The following is a 26,095-nucleotide window of genomic DNA, read 5'->3' as shown; positions in this document are numbered from 1 at the left end:
ACCCTGCTCTTTTGGAATTCTTGTCTTCTCTCCATCAACAACATCCTGATACTCAACTCCAACAAGACAGAGTTCCTTCTCATCACCCCAGACGGCAACTACCCGCTATCCAACTCACACCCCGTTGCACTACCAGCCTTATCCCCCCAGGTTAGAAACCTTGGGGTCATCATGGATAATCAACTAAACTACAGAAGTTTCATCAACAACACCGTAAAAGAATGCTTCTTTAAACTCCAAGTTTTAAAGAGGTTAAGACCCCTACTCCACTTCCAAGATTTCAGATCTGTTTTACAAGTAATCATTTTCTCGAAAATAGATTATTGCAATTCATTGTTACTCGGGCTACCAGCCAACACTCTGAAACCGTTACAGATGTTACAAAACACCACAGCAAGGATTCTAACAAAGTCCAACAAAAGAGACCACATAACACCCATTTTAAAGAATCTTCACTGGCTCCCAATCAAATTTAGAATCCTCTACAAAGTATTATCAATCATCCATAAAGCCATCTACAACCCCACCCCACTGGATCTCAGGATTCCTTTGCAGCCTCACACTACCTCCCGACCATTGAGATTAGCACAGAGAGGTACTCTACAGGCCCCTCCTGTCAAAACGACATTAAGGAAAAGAGCTCTTTCCACCGCTTGCCCTAAACAATGGAACTCACTCTCAACAGACCTCAGGCTTGAACAATGTGCAACCACCTTTAAAAAAAAAAAAAAAAAGACTTAAGACCTGGTTGTTCAACCAAGCCTTCTCATAACTCAATATTCCCAGCTCAGATCCCACTGGTAGACCCCGCCCTTGGCAAATCTCCAAGTTTTCCTTTCGTTCAAATAAACTATCCGCAGTAGCTCCTTTTCCCACTGAATTTCACTTCAGTTGGCTTTAAGCCCCGCCAGTCCAGTCCCCACGATTATACACATCGTTTACCAAGTTCTGTATATCCTTATTTTATTCATCCTGTTCATTGTTAAGACATTATTCTGTCATTGTAATTGTTGGAATGTAAACCGAAGTGATTAGTAACTTTGTTACCTGAACCTCGGTATATAAAAGTGATAAATAAAATAAATAAATAAATATGTTGTACATTGCTTAGGAAGAATTTTATCAGTCAGGTGATTAACAAACTATTTTAAATAAATAAATGTAACCCCAATATTTAAAAAGGGTTCCAGGGGTGATCCAGGAAACTATAAACTGGTGAACCTGTTTTCAGTGCCATGAAATATCATAAAATCTATTCTAAAGAACAAAATCACAGAACATATAGCTAGACATAGTTTAATGGGACACAGCCAGCATGGATTTACCCAAGAAAAGTCTTGCCTCATAAATCTGCTATATTTTTTGAAGAGGTGAATAAACATGTGGATAAAGGTGAGCTGGTAAATGTGTATTTGAATTTCAGAAAGCATTGAACAAACTGGTTAAAAAACAGGAAAAGGAGTCTCCGTGCAGAAAGATAAACAGTAGAGTGCCTCAAGGATCTATACTTGGACCTGTGCTTTTTAATATAATTATAAATGATCTGGAAAGGGGAACAACAAGTGAGGTGATCAAATTTTCAGATGACAAAAAATGATTTAGAGTAGTTACTTCACAAGTAGATTGTGATAAATTATAGGACCTTGTATGGCTGGAAGATGGAACATCTAAATGGAAGATTAAATTTTGTTTGGACAAGTGCAAGGCAATGCATGTTGGGAAAAAATAACCCATGTTGTATTTACACAATGTTAGATTTTGTTAGGTGTTACCACTCAGGAAAAAAAATCTAAGTGTCATTGTGGACAATACATTGAAATTGTTGGGTCAGTGTGCTGAGGCGGTCAAAAAAGCAAACAAAATGTTAAGAATTATTAGGAAGGAATAAAACAGAGAATGCCACAATGCCACTGTATCGCCCCTTGATGAGACCACACCTTGAGTACTGTGTTCAGTTCTGGTTGCTGCATCACAAAAAAGATATAGATGCTAGAGATGTGAATCGGAACCAGAATCGGTTCAGATTTCAGTTCCGATTCACATCTCTAATAGATGCACTGGAGAAGGTACAGAGAAGGGTGACCAAAATGATAAAGGGGATGGAATGGCTCCCCTATGAGGAAAGGCTAAAGAAGTTAGGACTGTTCAGCTTGGAGAAGAAACAGCTGGAGGGGGGGGGGGGGTATGATGGAGGTCTACAAAATCATGAGAAGACTAGAACAGGTAAATATGAATTGGTTGTTTACTCTTTCAGATAATAGAAGGACTAGGGGGCACTCCATGAAGTAGCACATTTAAAACAAATTGGAGAAAATTAATTTTCACTCGGTGCACAATTAAACTCTGTAATTCATTGCCAGATGATGTGGTTAAGGCAGTTAGCTTAGCTGTGTTTAAAAAAGATTTGGACAAGTTCCTGCAGAAGAAGTCCATAAACTGCTATTAGTCAAGTGGCTTATTACCGGATACTAATGCCAGTAATAAGCCACTGCTTATTATTGACATTAGTAGCATAGGATCTATTTAATGTTTGGGTACTTGCCAGGTACTTTTATTCTGGATTGGCCACTGCTGGAAACAGGATTCTAGGCTTGATGTACCTTTGATCTGACCCAGTGTGGCAACTTCTTATGTTTCTAGGTAACAAACAGTTTTCAGTAATCAATATGTAGAAGTTGATATTCAGCAGGTCATTGCCCAGGTAACAAATATACTCAGATAAGTGTGCTGCTGAATATTCCTGGCTAAAGTTATCCAGGTAATTTTAGGATAGCTACTTTCCTGACTTCAGCTGGGTAATGCTGAATATCAGCGCTCACCAGCTTAGTTTTAGGTCCACCCCTGGAACTTGCCAAGCACTTTATACCAGGCTAAATTTTGGCTGGATAATGAGTTGCCTCACAAAATTTAGCTGGGGAGCAGGGAGGTATATTTAAATCTCTGGTTTTGTCTGGGTAACTCAAGCTACTCAATCAAATCATTTGAATATTGACCTCACAGTGACTGTGTCAAATGCATTCTTCCCTGTTTGATCCTGCATTATGTGAGAAAACATGTTTTGCTTGGAAATTTCGAGAGTAGAAATGTGAATTTGGGAGGCCAGAAAGACTTGGTTCAAAGCTGTGAAAAGGGATCGTTTTATAAACTTATTCAGAACCAGGATTGGAATCTGGGACTATGTGCATTCATTTTCATGTAGATAAGCAGCTGAATTAGTCATGCTCTCTGGGTACGTCTTCCGTGCCACTAGGTGGCGGAGCTCTCTAAGTCTAGTAAAGTCTTTCAGCTAGGTGCTCCCTCTTATATCTTCTCTGATTTATCTCTGGCTTCTCAGTCAGTTTTTTTCTGCACGGCAGTTAGCACGCGAGCTCTTCTCTCCTGTGAGAGAACTTTGTAAAGTAAAAAGAAAAGAAAGAAAACCAGCTTTAAACATCAAGGTTTGGTTAAATTTCACCAGCAGTCAGAGACATGCCACTTCCTGGCAAATGTCGGCCACAGATGGCCACATTTTGTTACCTTTGTCTGGGACCTTCCCATGACCAAATAAATTGTGCGGACGCATGTCCCCACGCACCCAGCGTCAGCAGGCTGCCAAACTGCAAGATCTACAGTTAAAAGCTTCGGGCTCTTATGCCCCTTCTGAGGCCTCGGTGTGTTCCTCCCCAGGCCCAAAAAGAAAGAAAACCACTCCTTCTTTGAGAGCTTCCTCTGTGGACCCTCCTAGATCAGGACACCTGCTGTTGTTCACCCGACAGGAAATGGAGCACGGCGCGGGAGATGCATCGGCAGCATCACAGCCGCATGCCTCAGACACATCAGCTCCCTGAAGATAGACGTGCCGAAGCTGCTTTGATGTGTCGACACGTCAAAGCAGTGCCAAGCAGTTGACGCACCGGCGCAAGGAGGCTTACATGCCGAAGCTATACCATACCGGCGCATCGTTGAAGCATCCAGCACATTGACGCATAGGCACCACCCCAGCGCACCCTAGACTCATCGGCGCACCGCTGACGCAAATAACGCGCATCGGTGCACAGTCGATGCAGCCAGCCCTCAGCCAGCCCAAGAAACACCATATATATTTTTGACAATACCCTCGAGGCCGCTTCGGCCGCCATCGACACCGTCAATACCGACATAGCACCGCCATGTAATGCCCTCGCCTGAACACAGTGCTCCATGCTTGGGTTCTTATTAAAGTCCCGTATTAGCCTACGACACTACATAGTGCCAGGAGCAGTGCAAGCATGCTGACAGTCCATCATCAGTCGCCATCCAAGACAGCGAGGGCATCCATCTCAGCGCTGGGGAAAGACCGGGCCGAGCACTGTGACATGCATCGTCACCAACACGGTGACCGTCTGCCACCGATGCCATCCAGCACATTGGGGCTATCCTTCTTGATGCTGGACAGTGCTCAGGCCAAGCAACATCACCACTGCCATCGACACTGTTCCGCACAGTATTGGCAGTCCTTGGTGCTCCAGAAACATCGGAACGAGTTCCGAAGAATTCTGCACTGGCATCACGAGACATCGAGCCGCTGCGATGAGGGCCGGGTTCACAAGCTGTTAATCAGCTCTCCTGTTCCTGAGGCGTGCCCCACCGACATCGGTGGGGGATTGTGGCCCTCCACAAAATACTACCGTGGTAGCGCCAGCCACGCTCAGCCTGCCTCCTCTATACCTGCGCCACCATACCAGCCATCAGAGTTGAGATGGGCGTATACTCCCTCGATGACTCCTGGAATCCACGGAGCCAGCAATCTTCACCGGCTCGTCCTTCGATCCATGTCGGATGGTAAGTACCCGCTTCTGCGGCATTCCCATTGAGATGTGTTCTCCAATTCGGGCCACATGATTCGAAAAGTTCTAGGTCATGTACCTTCCAAGAACCGTATTAGTGTCACATATCGCTATGCCAGCTATGTCAGCCACAATACCAAGAGAACCTCTCTCTCATTTCTTTGGGATTGCATCAGGGCATCCTCCCTTCTTCAGCAATGAGGCTCTGTCCTGATTAATGCTCTGGCTTCTGGTTCCTGCTTCAGAACCAAAGTTCCAGGTGCATTTGCTGATCTGCTAAACACGAGATCCAGCAAATACTGCCTCAAGTGCAAGTCCACCTTGAATTCTGATGACAGGTCTCTGTGTCTCCTTGTACAGCACACAGAAATGCGGGTAAGACTTTACCGCTCACACTCCCGTGGGAGGTTACATGATATACAGATTACATCAGCCCCTCCAGTTGGACACCACCTAGTCTCCCAACTGGCCGGATATCAGAGCGGCCACCCCACCTTGTACCAAAGCTCCCGGTACACTCCCCCAAATGCTACAAAGCGCAGGGGGGGGGGGGTTTGGGGAGTTTTAATTACACTATTCTTTTTTTCAACAGAAAGTAGGTACTCTCCACACATCCTCGAGCTCAGAAATACCAACTTTCTTCAGAAGGCACAGGTAAAATGGTATCTCTCGTCACCATGCTTCCATATCGCAGTAAGTACATTACCTCTAATCTTTCTATGTGCTTCATGGTGAGTCAAAAATATTACAATCCCAAGCTCTGCCGGTTGCACCAGCTTCGGCAACTGGGGTATTCATTGAATCACTATCGGTGACTGCTGTTTCTCTGCGGAGTGCAACATCATTCACTCTTTCCTTGCATTGACAGCTGCATAACCACAGTCAGTCCACGCAAGGAGCTCCAACTTCTTCATGACTCACTATACATTTACTAACTGGGATTACTGTCACTGCCATAAATCCCTTATATAACACTTCTGGACACCACAGTCATAATGACCTGCCTGTCCAGCATACACACAGACATTCTAATAAATTCTTACATGTCCCTGCGCGCATTTTTCCATAACCTCAGCCCCTCAATTCTTCATTGTCGGGCCATGGGGTTTTTTCACTATGCACTTTCCTCATAGATCCAAAACTGCTATGGGTTAGATTCAGTGAAATTCCATTATAAGTGGGTCTAAGCTGTTCAACTACTTTTGTCCCTCATCCATATTGAAGATTTAGAACCAAAACCTAGTCTGATTCTGCTCATGCTCGCATTTACTCAAGGTTGTAAAGTTTGACCTAAAAGCTTCTCAACCCAATATGCATCTACTCCACTCCAGGCACAGTTTCACATGAACTTCCTGGAGCTTGTAGCCATGCGTTACACCATTATGCCTTCCAATACTGCCTCTGCAACAAATCTTTGTGCATACAGACAGACAGCATAGGGACAATGTGCTTTCCAACACACTAGCACGCACAACCTCTTGGCTGCTCTGCAAGGAAGCTGCGCAGCTCTACCCTTGGCCCTTGCTCACTCCATGTATCCTCAGGCCACTTATCTAAGAGATTTACTGAACGCACTAGCAGACCTTCTCCATGTAGGATTCCATCCTCTCGAATGGTCTCGGACTACATGTGTAGCGGGAAAGATCTTCTAACGCTGAGGTCAACCGAACTTGCCCTCTGCATCCGAATTGAACCATACCGTGCACAGATTCTACTCCCTACACATGTTTCCAATGCATTCCCATAGACTCCTTTCTTCCATCAAGGGCCTCTTAAATGTGTCTCTTCTGCTGCCTCTCATAGCCAGCACTCTTCTAATGTTGAACCAGGATGGGGTTCACTGTTCCTCAGACCCATGTCCTGGCCGAGACCAGTATGCTTCCCATACTTCTCAATCTATCACTCCAGTAACCAATTCGCCTTCTCACAAGTCAGTCTCAAATCGTAAACTCACTGATGTTCTCAGGGTACTGGTAGCGTCACAAAACCTTCCACACATAAATCCTACCATTCAAAATGTCATGATTTACCACATGATGCATACAAAAGGGTATTTCCCTTTTTCTTTTTCTACACCACTCTTTTCTCTTGCTCCCTCGGATTCTGCTCCCCAGACATCCTCCACATATTATTATAATAATGACATCATTGCAAATGGAGCCGGGCAGTTTGAAAGGCGCCAAGCCAGCAGGCACTTGTGATGGGGAGGGCTACCCACCAGTGCTGATCACCTTGTAACAGCTAACATCCAAGGTAAAAAGACAAAAAAAAATTGAAAAAACTGCCTTTGAAACTGAGAAGAGATTTCTGTGGGGAAAGCCATGATTCTGAGATCCGCCCCCTCCCCTGACATCATCGCAAACTGATCCGGGCAGTCTGAAAGGCGCCAAGCCAGCAGGCGCTTGTGATGGGGAGGGCTACCCACCAGTGCTGATCTTTGTCCACCCCTTTGTGTTATTTTTTTAATATGCTCCTTGTTATACCTTTTGCTTAATTGTTAAGAACTTTGATTTTGATGATTTTATTTTTGTAATCTCTTAGCCTCAGGTACAAAAATTTTAGATTGTAAGCCCTTTTAGGGGATAGTGAATTATCTATTGTACCTTATTGTAAACCGATGTGATATCTCTTTTTGAAATGAACATAGGTATATAAAAATAATAAATAAATAAATAAATAGGTACACCTCTGTTCCAATTGGTGTATCGTTTGGGAGTGGGGATACCCGATTAACGGTAAACCTCTTCTGAGTCAGCTTAGTATGGTTTATCCACTGATCAAGCCGCCTCTATTTTCACTAGTCACGGAATGGAACCTATATAGAAAGACATGGTGTAATGGAACAAAGTCAGCTTGACTTTACCCAAGGCAAGACTTGCCTCACAAATCTGCTTCACTTTTTTTGAAGGAGTTAATAAACATGCGAATAAAGGTGAACCTGTAGATGTAGTGTACTTGGATTTTCAGAAGGCATTTGACAAGTTCCTCATGAGAGGATTCTAGGAAAAATAAAAAGTCATGGGATAGGTGGCGATGTCCTTTCGTGGGTTACAAACTGGCTAAAAGACAGGAAATAGAGTAGGATTAAATGGACAATTTTCTCAGTGGAAGGGTGTGGGCAGTGGAGTGCCTCAGGGATCTGTATTGGGACCCTTACTTTTCAATATATTTATAAATGATCTGGAAAGAAATACGACAAGTGAGGTAATCAAATTTGCAGATACAAAATTGTTCAGAGTAGTTAAATCACAAGCAGATTGTAATAAATTGCAGGAAGACCTTGTAAGACTGGAAAATTGGGCATCAAAATGGCAGATGAAATTTAATGTGGACAAGTGCAAGGTGATGCATATAGGGAAAAATAACCCATGCTATAGTTACACAATGTTAGGTTCCATATTAGGTGCTACTACCCAAAAAAGAGATCTAGGCGTCTTAGTGGATAACACATTGAAATCGTCGGTTCAGTGTGCTGTGGCAGTCAAAAAAGCAAACAGAATGTTGGGAATTATTAGGGAATGGTGAATAAAAGGGAAAATGTCATAATGCCTCTGTATTGCTCCATGGTGAGACCGCACCTTGAATACTGTGTACAATTCTGGTCGCCGCATCTCAAAAAAGATATAATTGCGATGGAGAAGGTACAGAGAAGGGCGACCAAAATGATAAAGGGAATGGAACAGCTCCCCTATGAGGAAAGACTAAAGAGGTTAGGACTTTTCAGCTTGGAGAAGAGATGGCTGAGGGGGGGATATGATAGAGGTGTTTAAAATCATGAGAGGTCTAGAACGGGTAGATGTGAATCGGTTTTTTACTCTTTCGGATAATAGAAAGACTAGGGGGCACTCCATGAAGTTAGCATGTGGCACATTTAAAACTAATCGGAGAAAGTTCTTTCTCACTCAATGCACAATTAAACTCTGGAATTTGTTGCCAGAGGATGTGGTTAGTGCAGTTAGTATAGCTGTGTTTAAAAAAGGATTGGATAAGATCTTGGAGGAGAAGTCCATTACCTGCTATTAATTAAGTTGACTTGGATAATAACCACCGCTATTACTAGCAGCGGTAACATGGAATAGACTTAGTTTTTGGGTACTTGCCAGGTTCTTATGGCCTGGATTGGCCACTGTTGGAAACAGGATGCTGGGCTTGATGGACCCTTGGTCTGACCCAGTATGGCATGTTCTTATGTTGACAAACCAAAATGACTGGTGTGTCAGGTGTTTGGTCCCTGCTCACAGCATATCAAATTGTGCTGCCTGTGCTTGTATGTCTACTTGGGCCAGAAGGTCAAGGAGCCATACACTTTGGAACTTCTTAGTCTTCTCAGAGTCTTCCTCAAGGAAGAGGAGGAAACAATCATCAGCTGAAGAACCTTTGTCAATATTTAAAAAGGCAGAGACCTCTCATGCTCAGTACCATGATTTGGTGCAATCTCGGCACAGGCACCATTACCTCTCTAGTAAAGGAGGAGGTAAGTTGTACTTTTTGGTGTTTATAGATATGGGTGCTGTGCCTCCACAGACGATCAGTGCAGGTGAGGACAATGTCTTCAGTGCATGATAGGAGATTGGCATGGGGACAGATGCCATCAACAGAATCTTTTTAATATAGATATTCTATCAGCAGAATTTGTTAATACAGGTGCTAGAGGCTTGTCTGTGCCCAAATCATTTCAGCATCCTGATACATGTTTTGACACCAAACAGACAAAGCAGGAGAATTTGATGGAAGCTTTGCCTCTAAAATGAAAACTTCCATAACCTATGTCAATTCTTCTCCTCTAACAAGAATAGATCATTCAATTATGGGAGAGCCAATATTGAACTCTCTTACCTAATACATAAAGTACAAAAATCTTCCATATTTACATATTTTCAGTGTTTTAGATTAAACTGGAACTTGAAATGCAAGATTTTATGTTGTATTAATGAATATCATTCCTCAATGCACTTATTTTACTGCAGTTCATTTTGATAAATGCACATTGGCTTCTTTTTATGCACCTCACTGTGAACATAAGTGCTGTGTGGGTCAAACCAAAGGCCCAACATCCTTTCTCTGACAACAGCTAATCTGTATCTCTATGAAGTACCTGGCAGATCAAAAGAGTAGATCAATTTCTTTTACCCACTCCCAGGGATAAGTGGTAGCTTTCCCTAAGTCTACTTAACTGATAATTGTTTATGGACATTTTCTTATGGGAATTTGTCCAAAACAGTTTTAAACTCACTATGTTAAATGCCTTTACCAGATTTTCCAGCAACAAATTGTACAGCTTAATTGTGTATTGAGTGAAAAAATACTTTCTGCAGTTTTATATCTATCTGTTTAGTTTCATGTAATATCCCCTAGTCCATGTACTATCTGTTGGAGTAAATAACCATTCCCTATTTATCTGGTCCACTCCACTCATGCTTTTATAAACCTCTGTCATATCCCTTCTATCATCTCTTCTCCAAGGAGAAGAGCTCTCACCTGTTTAGCTTTTCTTCCTAAGGGAGCCGATACATCCCTTTTATCATTTTTTATGTACTTTACTGTAACTTTTCTAGTTCTGCTATCTTTTATTGAGAGGGGGCGACCAGAAGTGAATGCAATTCTGAAAGTTTGGTTGTACCATAGATTTATACAGAGGCATTATAGTAGTCTTAATTTTTTGTTCTCCATTCCTTTTCAAATAATCCCTAATATCAAACTTGCTTTATCTGCTGCTACACACTAAGCTGAAAATTTCAACCACAGTGACACTAAGATGCTTTTCCTGGGTGGTGGCTTCCTAATACAAAACCTAGCATTTTGTACGTGTAGTAAAGATTTTTTCCTATCTACATCCACAGTCCACAGTAAATTTCATCTGCCATTTAGATGCCCAGCTCTCATGCCTGTGATTGATATCAGATAGAAGAATAACACAATTATGTAACTGAAATGCAAATATCTTTAGAATTATCATGCCTCTGTTTGTATATCATGCACAAAAGAAAAGTGATGTGCCATTTACATGCATTATTCTGTTTTAACAGTAAACTTTTATTGCAGCAATGGTAAATGCATTATCCCAGGACAAGCAGGATGCTAGTCCTCACATATGGGTGACGTCACTGACTGAGCCCTGTTGCGGGAAAACTTCTGTCAAAGTTTCTAGAAACTTTTGACTGGCACTGTGAGGCCACTGAGCATGCCCAGCATGCCATGATATTCTCTGCCACAGGGGTCGTTTTTCCGCGCTGCTCTCAGCATCGCAGTCATCTGAGCCTCTGAGATTTTACTCAGTTTCTGACTGAAAAGTCATTGTTTAAAAATTTTCTCTCCGTCACGGGATCTCACTCGTTTTCTCTCTCACCGGCTGGTGAGATATTTTTTCAGCGTTTTTATTCAAAACGCTAATAAAATTTTTCTCTCATTCATCGATGGCCGTCGATATCACCATGGCCTCAGGCTTCAAAAAATGCCTGGCCTGTAATCGGACCATGTCGGTCACAGACCCGCATCTAGAATGCATCGTCTATTTAGGTGAAAACCACGATATTTCTTCCTGTCAGCAATGTCTGGAAATGACACCGAAAGGAAGAAAACTTCGGCAGGAAAAAATTGATCAACCTTTTCACCTGCAACTTATTCCTTCACCGTCTACTTCATCAAAATCTTCACCGGCGGCAGGTACCAAAAAAATTCTCTTGAAAAAACGTCGACCGGACGGTTCTGGGGACAAAACCTCGCCAACACCGTCGACGATATTGGTGCGATTGGAGACCGAGGTAAGGCCTAAACATAGGCAATAGGCATCATGCCTCGACATCGCCGATGCCGGTGACCTCCTCCCTACCTGGGACGTCACCGATGCCGGTACAATCGATACCGATGACTGCTATAGTACCGGCAATGACACCAAAGCCGGGTATACTCCCGATGCCGGGGAAATCCCCGATGCCGCTCGCAGCAATGCCACTCAAGACTACACAATCGATGCCGATGTCGATGCCTCCTCTTTTTTCGGAGTTTACATCGATTCAGATGACGTCATCGGTTCCAGTCTCGGTGCCTATCGTTACTGCTGCACCGTCACAAAAGAAAAGTGGTACATCAAAGATACCCACTAAACAGACATCGAAAACATCGATACCTTCGATGCCAAAGACTACATCAATGGTGCCACTTCCTCCTGGGGCTCTAGGATCCTCAGAAGCAGCACTATATTCTCTTTTACAAAAAAGATACCAGGATTTATTGGATTCTCTCCCGGCTGACTCATTTTCAACAACAATACTTCACTGTTGCTTCTCTAATCACCCATATGTGAAGACTAGCATCCTGCTTGTCCTGGGTTAAAGCAAAATTGCTTACCTTGTAATAGGTGTTATCCCAGGACAACAGGATGTAGTCCTCACAGAACCCACCCGCCACCCAGCGGAGTTGGGTCACATTTATTTTTATTTTATTTTTGCTAAAGCTTATTGCTACATACGAGACTAGAGTAAGACCCCTGGGGCAGAGAATGTCATGGTATGCTGGACATGCTCAGTGGCCTCACAGTGCCAGTCAAAAGTTTCTAGAAACTTTGACAAGTTTTCCCGCAATAGGGCTCCGTCAGTGAAGTCACCCATATGTGAGGACTACATCCTGCTGTCCTGGGATAACACCTATTACAAGGTAAGCAATTTTGCTTTGCAGTATTTTCTATATGATGTGTTCATGATTGCTGATAGTCCTCACGTGGAATTTTATTTTATGTTTTTGAATTCCTTTGATCCTGATGATGGACTTTGTGCTCAGTTTTGGACATTTAAATGTTATGGTTTAGCAGTGTTTGGGTGGATTCTTTGGTATTGTGGCAGATGACTATGCCCACGAGGAGGAGCCCCATGGGGAGCCACAGTACTGGGCTAGACTCAGGACACACAAACGCAGAATTTAGTTCTTTTATTATACAGCTTGATGTGTACCACCAGAGGTGGCAGTAGTGAGGTAATCCAGAGGTAGCAGTCCTGGGACCCTCGGCAGAGGGAACCCATCTCACCACGTTGGTATAGGGGATTCCAGTGTAGATTTCCCAGGCAAGGCAATGCTGTAGGTGAGACAGACTGAGAGTTAGAATACTCACTAGATGGTAGCTGTAGGTTGGCGATTCCACCAGGTTGAAGTAGATGGTAACAGGCACCGAGGCAGGGAGAGCAGGCCCTCGAGGAGCAAGTACCTGATCCAGTAAGGCACCTGAAATAAAGTAGAGGGCCCCCGAGGAGCGGGTACCCAGGTTAGTCAATACCCCGAAGGGCAGAGAGAGAGCTTCCAGCGGCAGCACGGAAGCGGCAGAGTAGCTTAGACTGGAAGAATCCAGTCCTTGCTAACTCAATGAGCTAGCAAACAAGTACAGGCTATATACCCGGATGGCGTGACGTCACTTGAGGGGGATGCCCCTGAGGTTCACGCCATTGCTGGAATAAAGACTTGGGTAGCGCGCGCACCCTAGTAGACCCTTGGGAGGAACATGGCGGGAGGCAACACCATAGCCGTTCCGGGGACGCCGGAGTGGGGCAGCTTGCAGACATGGCGATATCCATTTTCCCAAGGTAAGCGGGAGGAGCTGAGAACAAGGTGAGGCATACAGGGCAAAGCCGTCTGAATCCGGATGCAACATTAAAATAGAATTAAAATATAGCTTTTGCATAATCTAAAATTTGGACTTCAAAATTAGGAGTGTATATGTCTAATAATGCTTTAGTAATAATGATAAAAGTAGTAATATAATATTAATTAGCAGATTTGTTCCACTTTAACAATATAAGTGTAAGAACTGTTCTGGGACTGACAGCAAAAAAGTCATTCAGCAGACCAGATAGCAAAGGTTTAATATTCCCCGGCTATGTCACCTGACCCTACTGGGAAGAGGTGGGACTGTAAGGATTACCTAGATAGTTTATAACCTGTATTAATTTAGCCCGAGTCTACTGCCCCTCTTTCCTTGCTATTGTATCTGTTTATATCAGCACAGTTCCTCATTAAAAGTACTGAGTTACCATATATATGTTCATTATTTTTTGATCCCAGTTTCCCAAGTAAAGCATCCTTGCATGCTACCATAGAAGTGTGTTGTTATTGTAGTGGAAGTGGACCCTTGGGTTGAGGGGAGTTGGCACAACCTGCAGGAAGGAGTTTTAAGTAATTTCTGCCTATCTAAATTTCTAGACTTTTCAAAGTCATTTAGAGGTTAAAGCCAGACATTTTTATCTTTTCACACATTTGAAATTTGTTTTATTTTAAAAAGGTTAAAATGTGCAAGTATGTTGGATACTTTAGCTCATTTTGAACTTCAGCTAACTCATTGTTTTGTTTTCCCTTTATATAAGAGCATTTGGGAATATTTAGGGTAGTTGCTAGGTTAATATGGCTAATAGTTCACTCTTAATAGTTAATACGTTTTATACCTGAAAATACCACATGACTCTGTGTCATAAAGTTTGTAGAGAATGTCTTATTTTGGTGCATACATTGCAGGTCTGGCACCAAGTAACTCATTTTCTTCATATGGATGGAGAGGAAATCTCTCCCATCACTCCCTTATATTGCAATTCACTCCTGTCTAGTTGCACATTTTCTCCGACTTTTAAAGCATGGAAGGAGCATGGTTTGGTCTCTTTGGTGTATTTGTGGGGAGAGGGGAGGGGATGGTGTCATTTCACTTGGGGTCGCAGGCTCAGTATCTGCAGTTGCATCAGCTTTAACAGGGCGGATAGATTTATTTATTTATAAACTTTTCTATACCGACATTAGTGGTTATCTCATATCTGTTTACATCAAACTGCAGACTGAAAATTACATCAAATGGGAGATGGGCAGTGGGTTACAAATAACATAACGTGATAGATCTGGAAAGTCCTCTACGGCCCTTGAATGGTATGGCATCTTTTCTGAGTGACCCTGGAGCATGACGAAGAGGTGTTGCACTTATTTATTGTGGTATTTTGCAAAGCAAGTATGGTACAGTGACTCCTTCCAACCTCATTAAGATTTGCAATATGGACCTTGATATGGCTCTAGTTAGTAGAGACTGGAAAACTATATGGACATCTGCTCATCATATCTCTGCTCAGAGAGTGGCCCTAATGCTCAGACTACTACACAGAACTTACTGGACACTACTTTTCTATTAAAAAAATACCCTGTTTTAGAAACGTGTTGGAGAGGGTGTGGGAAGATTGGCACCTTCATACACATATGGTGGCATTGTCAAAGTATCCGTTTTTTCTGGTTTCAAGTCACATGGGCTGTGGCAAATATTTTGGGGTATTCTGTTTCCATAGGACCTTGCCTGGGATTGTTAGGTAGATGGACAGGTTCTTCAATCTCAGATAAACACAGGCCGCTGGTCAGGCAGTTATTGTTAGCTGCTCGATTTTCAATTGCCAGGTTTTGGAAAATGAATCCAAACTTGGATTATTAGCATGTTCAAATATAGGAGGTTGCGGATATTGAGCAATTGTACTTTGATGCAAAAATGTGCATTTTAAATTTGAACGAATATAACCCTATGAGAAGAATTGTAAGCAATAACTGTTTATCACCTCATAATCATCATGTATTACTCAGTTGTCTGGTGGTTGTAAGTTTGTCCAAGTTTGTCAATCTTGCTATCTTTGAGAACATTGTCGTCTTCATTTATATGGTATGCCAAAAATGGTTAAAGAGTTTAAAAAAAAAAAAAAAAAAGCCAATTTCCTTGACTTTCAATTGTGACAGTTTGGGCAGACCTGGAGTAGACTGCTGTTGCCAGCATGACACTGGTGCAGCTGTACTGCATCTACAGTTCTTAATCAATGAGGTAAGGTTTTAAAATATCATTTTTTGTTCTTTGTGTTGTACATTAAAATAATGCAATTGTACACATTATGGGGTGAATCTTCAAAAGAATTTCCATGCATAAAACATGGCTTTATGTATATAAATAAGCTTTTGAAAATTGCCTGGGGGGGTTGTACAAGTAAAAGTGTGCAGAAGCAATTTTGCGTGTTCTTTTACGTGCAATAGAAAGAGGCATTCTAGGGCAGAGTTGGGGGCAGGAAAGTATATCATAAATCTACATGAATAAATTTATACTTTCTTACTTACATGCCACCATGGTTCTGCGTATAGCCCCTTACTTTTCAAAGTGAACTTATGCATGTAAGTCCGCTTTGAAAATTTGGGCTAAAGTGTGTGTATACTTTCTACACGTAGACTTTAGCCTGACGCAAGTTGTTATAACATTACCCTCCTTTGTTGTAACTGCTGCAGAAGATTGAACTGTAAAATAAATAGAAACACGATAGCAGAAAAAGATTAGAAGACTAGAAAAAGACTAGAATTCAGATACTGTTACTGTCTCCACAACCTCCACGGAGAGGCTGTTCCATGCATCCACTACCCTGTTTGTAAAGAAATATTTCCTAAGGTTACTCCTGAGTATACCTCCTTTCACCCTTATCCCATGACCCCTTGTTCTAGAGCCTTCTTTCTGCTGAACAAGGTTCTCCTCCTGTGCCCAGAATTCTTTGAGTTATTTAAATGTCTATCATATCTTCTCTATTTTGCCTTTCCTCTAGGTAAGTAGTTCTCAACCTTTTTCCCATTATGACACACCTGATGGACTATGCTCACATGTGTGACACACTGCTCATTATAATTCATGGTGGGAATTTAAAAAAAACTCTAAGTATTACTTTTATTGTTAAGAATGTCATAAGTGAAAGATAGAGTAGTCTCTCTGTACAAAAACTATATAAATAGTAAACCTCCCATATCGGAACAGCACTAAATGCCAGCACTCAAACAGTAACAACCCTATCTAAGAAAAGGTAACACTGCAAAAATCACATCAGGCCTTAAAACGCCAATATTCCTCCTATTAGCAAAACAGAAGAAGCCAAGCTATTATAGATCTCTACACAGAAACTACATGCCAGCAGAATACCTCACCTCAGTCACATATGCAGACCCTCACCTAACAAAGAATAGAGACCATAATTTATAAACAGAAACATGCATTCAAAAACTGAACTAGAAACTGCAACAAGCCAAGGACTCTGTATGCATTGCAACAATGGAAAAACAGAAACATCACCATCACCAGTTGTTATAAAACATATCAAGAAATATAAAATCAATAGTAGCAAATCCTTACTAATAAAAAGAACAAATTATTTCAAAACATCTGTTGAGTAGAACATCCAATAATTAAAAACTTATATAAAAATTTCCAGACATCAGTAAAATATTTCAAAACAGCAGAAACAGAGACCCAATAATTAAAACTAATAAAGATAAAAAATAATTCTCTGCTCTCCATATCCGAGAACCTTTGATTTCCAGGTATCCTGAGATTGTCATGAATTAGCAATTGGGGGGGGGGGGGTGGTTTACTCACAACTTTCTCCTCTCAATCACACACGCATACACACAAGCACGCTGTCTCTCACACATGGGCTCTTAATCACACATTTACATACATGCTCTCTCTCTTACACTTACAAGCTCCCTATCACACACTTATACATGCTCTCTCTTTTTCTTATTCACACGCACAGGCTCTCAATCACACTGTTGTGGAAGTGGACCCTTAGGCCGAGGCAGAGTTGGCGCAACCTGCAGGGAGGAGCCCTGCAGGTCCCCACCATCAACAAGTGGAGCTAGCAGGCGCAGAGGCTCAACTGGAGCTTCACCAATACCAGCTCTCGTACCCCTTAGGTTGAGCCCTCAAGTGCCGGGGCTGGCTGGACTTAGGCGCGGGCCTCTGAGGAGGTGAAGATCCAATGCTTGGTAGATGAGGCAGGCCAGTACAACGGGAAGCACAATCAAGGTGACAGGCAGGAGAATCTGGAAAAGACTGAGGTTGGAGGGGAGGGAGAGTTCAATTGAAGAAAAAGTACAGGCGGTGGTCGGTGGCAGGCAGAAATCAAACAGCATCGGGTCCAGTTCAAGGTCAAGCCAGAAGATCAATCCAAGGAAGATAATGAAGAGGAAGAAGATGAGTGACCACAGGAACATGAGGAGATGCTGAAGACAAATGACAGAGAGACTGACCACAAGAGATGTGCATCGGGTGCCCAATCGTTTCCGCTTTCGGTTTCGTGTAGCCGTGGGAAAAGTTTGTATTCCCGCGGATCGGCATTTTTGTAGGAACAATGGACAGTCGGAGCCATCTTAAAAAATTTGCTCCTGCCATGTGACAGGGGCTGGCCAATGGCACCGATAGCCCCTGTCACATGGTAAGGGCAAAGGGCTATTTGCGCCATTTTGATTTGTGGCAGCCAACGACCTGAGAGGGGGACATTGCTCCCAGGACCCCCGCTGGACCACCAGGGTCTTTAGGCAACTTTTGGTCGCCCTTTTCTGTACCTTCTCCATCGCAACCATATCTTTTTTGAGATGTGGCGACCAGAATTGTACACAGTATTAACGGTGTCTCTCACCATGGAGCGATACAGAGGCATTATGACATTTTCCGTTTTATTCACCATTCACTTTCTAATAATTTCCAACATTCTGTTTGCCTTTTTGACTGCCGCATCACACTGAACAGACAATTTCAATATGTTACCTACTATGACGCCTTTCTTGGGTGGTAGCTCCTAATATGGAACCTAACATTGTGTAACTATAGCATGGGTTATTTTTCCCTATTTGTGCATCACCTTGCACTAGGGATGTGCAGGCAAAAAGTTTTAGTTGCGTACGTGATACGTATTCGTGGGGGGTCAATTCCGTTTCATGCGGAAGTATGGAGAATTCAATAAGTTGTCGATCTGTAAATACGTTACTACGGCGAGTTAAATTATTGTCCCAGCTAAAATTAAAATTAACTACAACCCCCCACCCTCCTGACCCCCCCCCCCCAAGACTTACCAAAACTGCCTGGTGGTCCAATGGGGAGTCAGGAAGCCATCGCTGCACTCGTTTGCCGGTTTCATCACGGCGCCGATAGCCTGTGTCACAGGGGCTACTGGTGCCATTGGTCAGTCCCTATCACATGGTCACCTGCGCCATCTTGTGCTCCTACCATGTGACAGGGGCTGACCAATGGCACCGGTAGCCCCTGTGACATAGTATGGGCAAAGGCTATCGGCGCCATTTTGAGTCCTGGCGTCGGACGGCAGGTCGCTCCGGGACCCCCGTTGGACCCACAGGGACTTTTGGCCAGCTTGGGGGGGCCTCCTGACCCCCACAAGACTTGCCAAAAGTCCAGCGGGGGTCCGGGAGCGACCTCCTTGCACGCCGGCCGTCCGATGCCAATACTCAAAATGGCGCCGATCGCCTTTGCCCTCACTATGACACACATAGTGAGGGCAAAGGCGATCGGCGCCATTTTGAGAGCCGATCGCCGTAATAGTGAGGGCAAAGGCGATCGGCGCCATTTTGAGTATTGGCGTCGGACGGCCGGCGTGCAAGGAGGTCGCTCCCGGACCCCTGCTGGACTTTTGGCAAGTCTCGTGGGGGTCAGGAGGCCCCCCCAAGCTGTCCAAAGGTCCCTGTGGGTCCAACGGGGGTCCCGGAGCGACCTGCTGTCCGACGCCAGGACTCAAAATGGCGCCGATAGCCTTTGCCCATAGTATGTCACAGGGGCTACCGGTGCCATTGGTCAGCCCCTGTCACATGGTAGGAGCACAAGATGGCGCCGGTGACCATGTGATAGGGACTGACCAATGGCACCGGTAGCCCCTGTGACACAGGCTATCTGCGCCGTGATGAAACCGGCAAATTAGTGCAGCGATGGCTTCCTGACTCCCCGCTGGACCACCAGGGAGTTTTGGTAAGTCTTGGGGGGGGTCAGGAGGGTGGGGGGTTTAAATTTTTATTTAGGAGGCCGAATAAAACAGAAATCTGTTTAATACGCGGGGAGTCGTGATGCGTTTCGCCTCCCCACGTATTTAACAGATAGCAAAAAATAAGTTACGGATTACAAATACGTGGAAAACGGATGCACACCTCTACCTTGCACTTAGCCATAATGTTCATTACCTGAGGGCTGCGTTACTCAGGGAGTTCAAAGAATCATTACCTGAACTTTCAGGGAGTTCACTATCTGCCTAACAGTGGCTTGTTTCAACAATCCTCTACTACTAAAAATGTTAAAATACCTTGAAACTTACCCTGCCTTCTCCTCCCCAGAGTTACCAGTGATGAAACAGACTTTCAGTTTCAAAAGCATAACATTTATTAAGTAGCTTAGAGATCTTAAAAGAATTGGCAGTATCTGTTTATTTCATGCATACACAGAAAAATCAAGATAGCGGAAACTGAAGAACGAAATTGTGCTTCCTTCAGGGAGTAAACAGAGTCGATTACAGAATATACTGCTTCTTGTGCCATGCTGTTTGCTCATTGTTTTAAATTTGCATATCCCTTTTATACACTGTTAAACATGGCTCTCATATGCTTCTACCCCTCCCCTCGCTCATCCCCTACGTTTGCTGGTACTTTTTCCTTCATGTGCCTCTCAGACGTCAAACATTCTGTTTACCCAGTACTTTCGGGTCGATACAGTAAATCCAACGGGAGAGCCGGTGCTCCGAGGTGAGCGCCCACTCTCCCAACGTGCACCCAGGCCACTCTCCTGGGCGTGCGATAAAGTATTTAAATGAGGGCCCGTGATAAAAAGAGGCACTAGGGACACTAGTGCATCCCTAGCACCTCCTTTTTGACAGGAGCGGCGGCTGTAGCGGGTTTGTCAGCCGACGCTCAATTTTTCCGGCATCTGTTCTTGAGCCCGCTGACAGCCACGGTTTCAGAAAATGGACGCCGGCATAATTGAGTGTCCGTCTTCCGACCCGCGGGCCTTGGGCACATTTAAATTTATTTTTTTTTTTAAATTTTTGGGGCCTCCGACTTAATGTCGCTGTGATATTAAGTCGGAGGGTGTAAAGAGAGGCAGTTTTTTCTGCTTTTCTGTTACCGTTCCCAGTGCCAGCAGAAATTAAAACGTGCGGATTGGCTGCACATTTTACTTTCTGTATCGCACAGGAAATACAGTAAGGGGTAATAGTGCGTCGAAAACGCGTGGCCAACCCCCCCGAAACTAATAGCACCCACAACATGCAAATGTGGGCGCTATTAGTTTCGGGGGGGTTGGCCGCACGTTTTCGACGCACTATTACCCCTTACTGTATAAGGGGTAAAAATAGCACGGCCAAACGCGGACTAACAGTGTGCTCCACCGGAGCGCACTGTACTGTATCGGCCTGTTTGTTTCTTGTTTAACTTCCTTGGAACCTTCCTTATCTCACATTCATTTCTGCACTCTCACGCCATTCCCAGCCTTGGGCTGACAATTACACTTTTTTTCCCTCTTCAGGCCTTGTTATTCCAATTACTAGTCAACATGAGGCATTTTTCTTAAAGCAATAATTAACCTAAATCTTCAACATTAAATTTCATCTGCCATTTGGATGCCCAGTTTTCCAGTCTGACAAGGTCTTCCTGCAATTTATCACAATCCGCTTGTGATTTAACTACTCAGAATAATTTTGTATTATCTGCAAATTTGATTACCTCACTCGTTGTATTCCTTTCCAGATCATTCATAAATATATTGAAAAGCACATGTCCCAGTACAGATCCCTGAGGCACTCCACTGATATTTCATTTTTGAGTTCCTTCAGAACCCTGGGTGTATACCATCCAATCCAGGTGATTTACTACTCTTCATTTTGTCAATCAGGCCTACCACATCTTCTAGGTTCACCGTGATTTGGTTCAGTCCATCTGATTCATTACCCATGAAAACCTCTGGAACAGGTATATCCCCAACATCCTCTTCGGTAAACAGCGAAGCGAAGAAATCACGATGGCCTTATCTTAAGTGCCCCTTTATCCCTTCGATCATCTAACTGACTTCCTCACAGGCTTTCTGCTTTGGATATACTTTAAAAACTTTTTACTGTGAGTTTTTGCCTCTACGGCCAACTTCTTTTCAAATTCTCTCTTAGCCTGTCTTATCAATGTCTTACATTTAACTTGCCTATGTTTATGCTTTATTCTATTTTCTTCTGTTGGATCCTTCTTCCAATTTTTGAATGAAGATCTTGTGGCTAAAATAGCCTCTTTCAACTCACCTTTTAACCATGCCGGTAATTGTTTTCCCTTCCTTCCACCTTTCTTAATGTGTGCAATACATCTCGACTGTGCTTCTAGGATGGTATTTTTTAACAATGTCCACACCTCTTGCACACTTTTTACCATTGTAGCAGCTCCTTTCAGTTTTTTTTCTATTTTTCTCATTTTATCAAAGTTTCCCTTTTGAAAGTTTAGCACTAGAGCTGAGGATTTGCTTAATGTCCCCCATCCAGTCATTAATTCAAATTTGATCATATTATGATCACTATAGCCAAGTGGCCCCACCACTGTTACCTCTCACCAAATCCTGTGCTCCACTGAGAATTAGATCTAAAATTGCTCCCTCTCTTGTCAGTTCCTGAACCAATTGCTCTATAAACTGTCATTTAGTCCATCCAGGAACTTTATCTCTCTAGCATGCACCGATGATACATTTACCCAGTCAATATTGGGGTAATTGAAATCTCCAAAAATCAACCGAAGCAAACCTTGCACATAAGCAAGTACTCACGTAAACATGGTGCAGGAAAGAATATACAGTTCCATCGAAATTTCAAATATACTTTTATTATATCTTCAGGCATTCAAAGTTCAGTTAAGTGCGGCAACTCCATTTCGAGTAAACAAACAGAAATTTTTAAAGTCCCCCGACACGGTCCGTGTTTCGGGTAAGCTGCATCAGGAGGGACCACAGCGGGTTTATAATCTTTGTGGTTGACGCCACAAAGATTATAAACCCGCTGTGGTCCCTCCTGATACAGCTTACCCGAAACACGGACCGTGTCGGGGGACTTTAAAAATTTCTGTTTGTTTACTCGAAATGGAGTTGCCGCACTTAACTGAACTTTGAATGCCTGAAGATATAATAAAAGTATATTTGAAATTTCGATGGAACTGTATATTCTTTCCTGCACCATGTTTACGTGGGTAATTGAAATCTCCCATTATTACTGCACTACCGATTTGGTTAGCTTCTCTAATTTCTCTTAGCAATTCACTGTCTGTCTCACCATCTTGGCTAGGTGAATGGTTGTATACTCCTATACTATACTCTTCCCCAACACACAACAGATTTCTACCCATAAAGATTCAATTGTGCATTTAGTCTCATGCAGGATGTTTATCCTGTTGGACTCTATGCCATCCCAGCCATAAAGTGCAACACTGTCTCCCGGATGCTCCTCTCTGTCATTGTGATATAATTTGTACCCCAGTATAGCACTGTCCCATTAGATATCCTCCTTCCACCATGGCTCTGAGATGCCATTTAAGTTTGTCATCATTCACTACTACTATACATTCTAATTCTCCCATCCTACTACTTAGACTTCTAGCATTAGCATACAAACATTTCAAAGTTTGTTTTTTGTTTGTATTTTCATTCTGCTTTTTAATTGATAGGGATAAATTTGAATTTTTTAGCTCAGGTGAGTTTTTAGTTACAGGCACTTGGACTACTTTTCTTTTTATTGGAACTTCACTATTAGGATGCCCTAATTCTAATGCGTCATTAGTATCCTTTGAAGATACTTCCCTCTGAACCATGTGCTGCTGAGCGACTGTCAGCTTTCCTCTTTTTGTTCTAGTTTAAAAGCGGCTCTATTTCCTTTTTAACGGTTAGCGCCAGCAGTCTTTTTCCACCCTGGTTGAAGTGGAGCCCATCCCTTCAGAAGAGACTCCATTTTCCCCAAAAGGTTCCCCCAGTTCCTTACAAAACTCAATCCCTCTTCCTTGCCCCATCGTCTCATCCACGCATTGAGACTCTAGAGCTCTGCCTACCTCTGGGGAGCTGCGCGTGGAAAAGGGAGCATTTCAGAGAATGCTACCCTGGAGGTTCTGGATTTAAGCTTTCTACTTAGGATCCTAAATTTGGCTTCCAGAACCTCCTTCCCATATTTTCCTATGTCGTTGGTGCCCACATGTACCATGACAACCGGCTCCTCCCCAGCACTGTCTAAAATCCTATCTAGGTGACGCGTGAGGTCCGCCACCTTTGCACCAGGTAGGCATGTTACCAGGTGATCCCACCAGCCACCCAGCTGTCTTCATTCCTAATAATTGAATCACCAACTATGATGGCCAACCTAACCCTTTCCTCCTGGGCAGTAGCCCTGGGAGACATATCCTTGGTGTGAAAGGACAATGCATCACCTGGAGAGTAGGTCCTTGCTACAGGATCACTTCCTGCTGTACCAGTTTGATACTTTCTGACCAGGAGACTTTCCTCCTCCAAGGCAGCACCAGGGCTGTCAGACTAGAGTTGGGTCTTGGCTACTATGTCCCTGAAGGTCTCATCTGTATATCTCTGTCTGCTTCAGCTCCTCTAAGTCTACCAGTCTAGCTTCCAGTGATCGGACTCGTTCTTTGAGAGCCAGGAGTTCTTTGCACCAGGTGCACACATACAACCTCTCACTGGCAGGTAAAATATACATGTGACACTCAATGCAAAAGACTGGGATGGCTTCCTCTTGCTGCTGGACTGCTGCCTTCATATTAATTTTTTTTTTAATTCCACTTTTCACACTTTTTTCAGCACTTCAAAGTGGATTACATTAGGTACTGTAGGTATTTCCCTATCCCCAGAGGGCTTACACTCTAAGGGCTGGGTTTTCTTTCTTTGCACGCCTTCCTGAATCACACGGTAACGGGGGGTGGAGGGGGGGGGGGCAGTGTTATCGCTGCCGGCTTTCGCACCCAATAGCACTATCTTAAAAGGTGGTGCTACTGGCAGCGATAAGGGGGTCTTACCTTATTGCTGCCAGCAAAGTTTTCGCAGCGTCCGCCCCAATCCAGCTATTGCACTTGAAAAGGAACTTTTTGCATGCGATAGGGTTAGAAAATAACCCCCTAAGTTTGTACCTGAGGCAATGGAGGGTAAAGTGACTTGCCCAAGGTCACAAGGAGCAACAGCAGGACTTGAACCGTGGTCTTCTGGTTCATAGCCCACTGCTCTAACCACTAGGCTACTCCTCCACTCCACTTTATTGAGCTCCTGGTAAAGTTTAGGTTGCTATGGGAGTAGGAATGCATATAATTAGTCCTTTACATTTATTGGTATATTCACTATTAATCTGGTAGTGACCTGCAACGGGATAATTAAACTCCTGGTAAGGGCTGGGGCAATCCTGTGTTTTAGATAAAAAGCTCATTGATTTTTAATGTGAAATTGTTTCTTGCCTATAAATCAAAGGATAAGCTAGGGATGGGTGGGAGGGAAAGGCAAACACTTACAAACTCTAAGCTTTTGACTTGCTTTTTATAAGACGCACACCACATGCTTCTCTCCTCTCTGTGCTCTAACCAAAGATATAACTTTATTTTTGTAACTTATGCTTAAAAAAATGTTCATCAATCATGAATATAATATTAAAGCAAATATTCATTAAAAGAATACAAACAATTTTTCTGCAAATATCTCTCTGATTCTTGTAACAGGAAATACAAACAGATTTCCCAATTGCCCAGTCCCTTTCCTTACAATTAACAAAAATTCTGAATTCTGTCTTCCTTGATAAGGGGTCTAGTTCCTGAAGGAGTATTCCTCTGGCTCCACAGCTTTTAGGAGTTTATTACTTCATCTGAAAAGAAAGTTTCCAAAACTTGAGCCTTGCAAACCACTCAGATTTCCACTGGCCTCAGGCCTACAACTATTCTTTTGGTAGCACAGGTTTGCTGTTTCCTCCAGGGTTGAGAAAACCCCACCCTCCTGCTGGCTATATGCATTTATTCCACTGGTAGTTTCTCCAGCTACTGAGCATGTGTATTGCTGCTTAAGCATGGCTGATGTAAAGCAACAGTATCCAACTGGGCCTCTCTCAAGACGACTTAAAGAGAAACTAAATGTGTAAAAACAGTTCATGGGTGTTGATCAAAAGATTTAAAGCTGATTTAATACATTCTTGGGCTTCTCTGGCCAAACCATGGAGTCTGCACCATTATGGCCATGCCTAGAGAGAAGTGCCATGACAAAAAGCTCTGCTACATTCACTATATGATCCACCTTAATTTGTCCCCCACTAGGAGGAGCACAGACCTAGTAAAGGGATCATTGGCCGCTTTACACTTAGATTTTCTTAATCCTAGGTGGTGGTCCCTTTTTCTGTCCATTGTGTGATGTGGAAATAATTAGCTGCTCAGAAAGTAGCACCCCATGTCTTGGGGCCTCTGGGATTGTTCGGGAATTAGAAATACAAATTAAAACCTCT

The 26,095-nt window shown here is 43.3% G+C and overlaps 1 protein-coding gene across 9 annotated transcripts in view; it reads left to right on the top strand.

Annotated features, from left to right (window-relative positions):
- STXBP5L (syntaxin binding protein 5 like) overlaps positions 1–26,095 on the top strand; it is a 779,311-nt gene that overhangs the window by 105,360 nt on the left and 647,856 nt on the right. For all 9 annotated transcript variants that reach the window (XM_029578338.1, XM_029578339.1, XM_029578335.1 and 6 more), the window contains exon 3: positions 15,543–15,624. In XM_029578338.1, the coding sequence (XP_029434198.1) occupies positions 15,543–15,624 (82 nt within the window). The remainder of the gene's footprint in view (positions 1–15,542; positions 15,625–26,095) is intronic.

The sequence above is a fragment of the Rhinatrema bivittatum genome, chromosome 15 (assembly GCF_901001135.1).
Source record: "Rhinatrema bivittatum chromosome 15, aRhiBiv1.1, whole genome shotgun sequence".
NCBI lineage: Eukaryota > Metazoa > Chordata > Amphibia > Gymnophiona > Rhinatrematidae > Rhinatrema > Rhinatrema bivittatum.
This window is presented reverse-complemented; position numbering and strand designations above follow the sequence as displayed.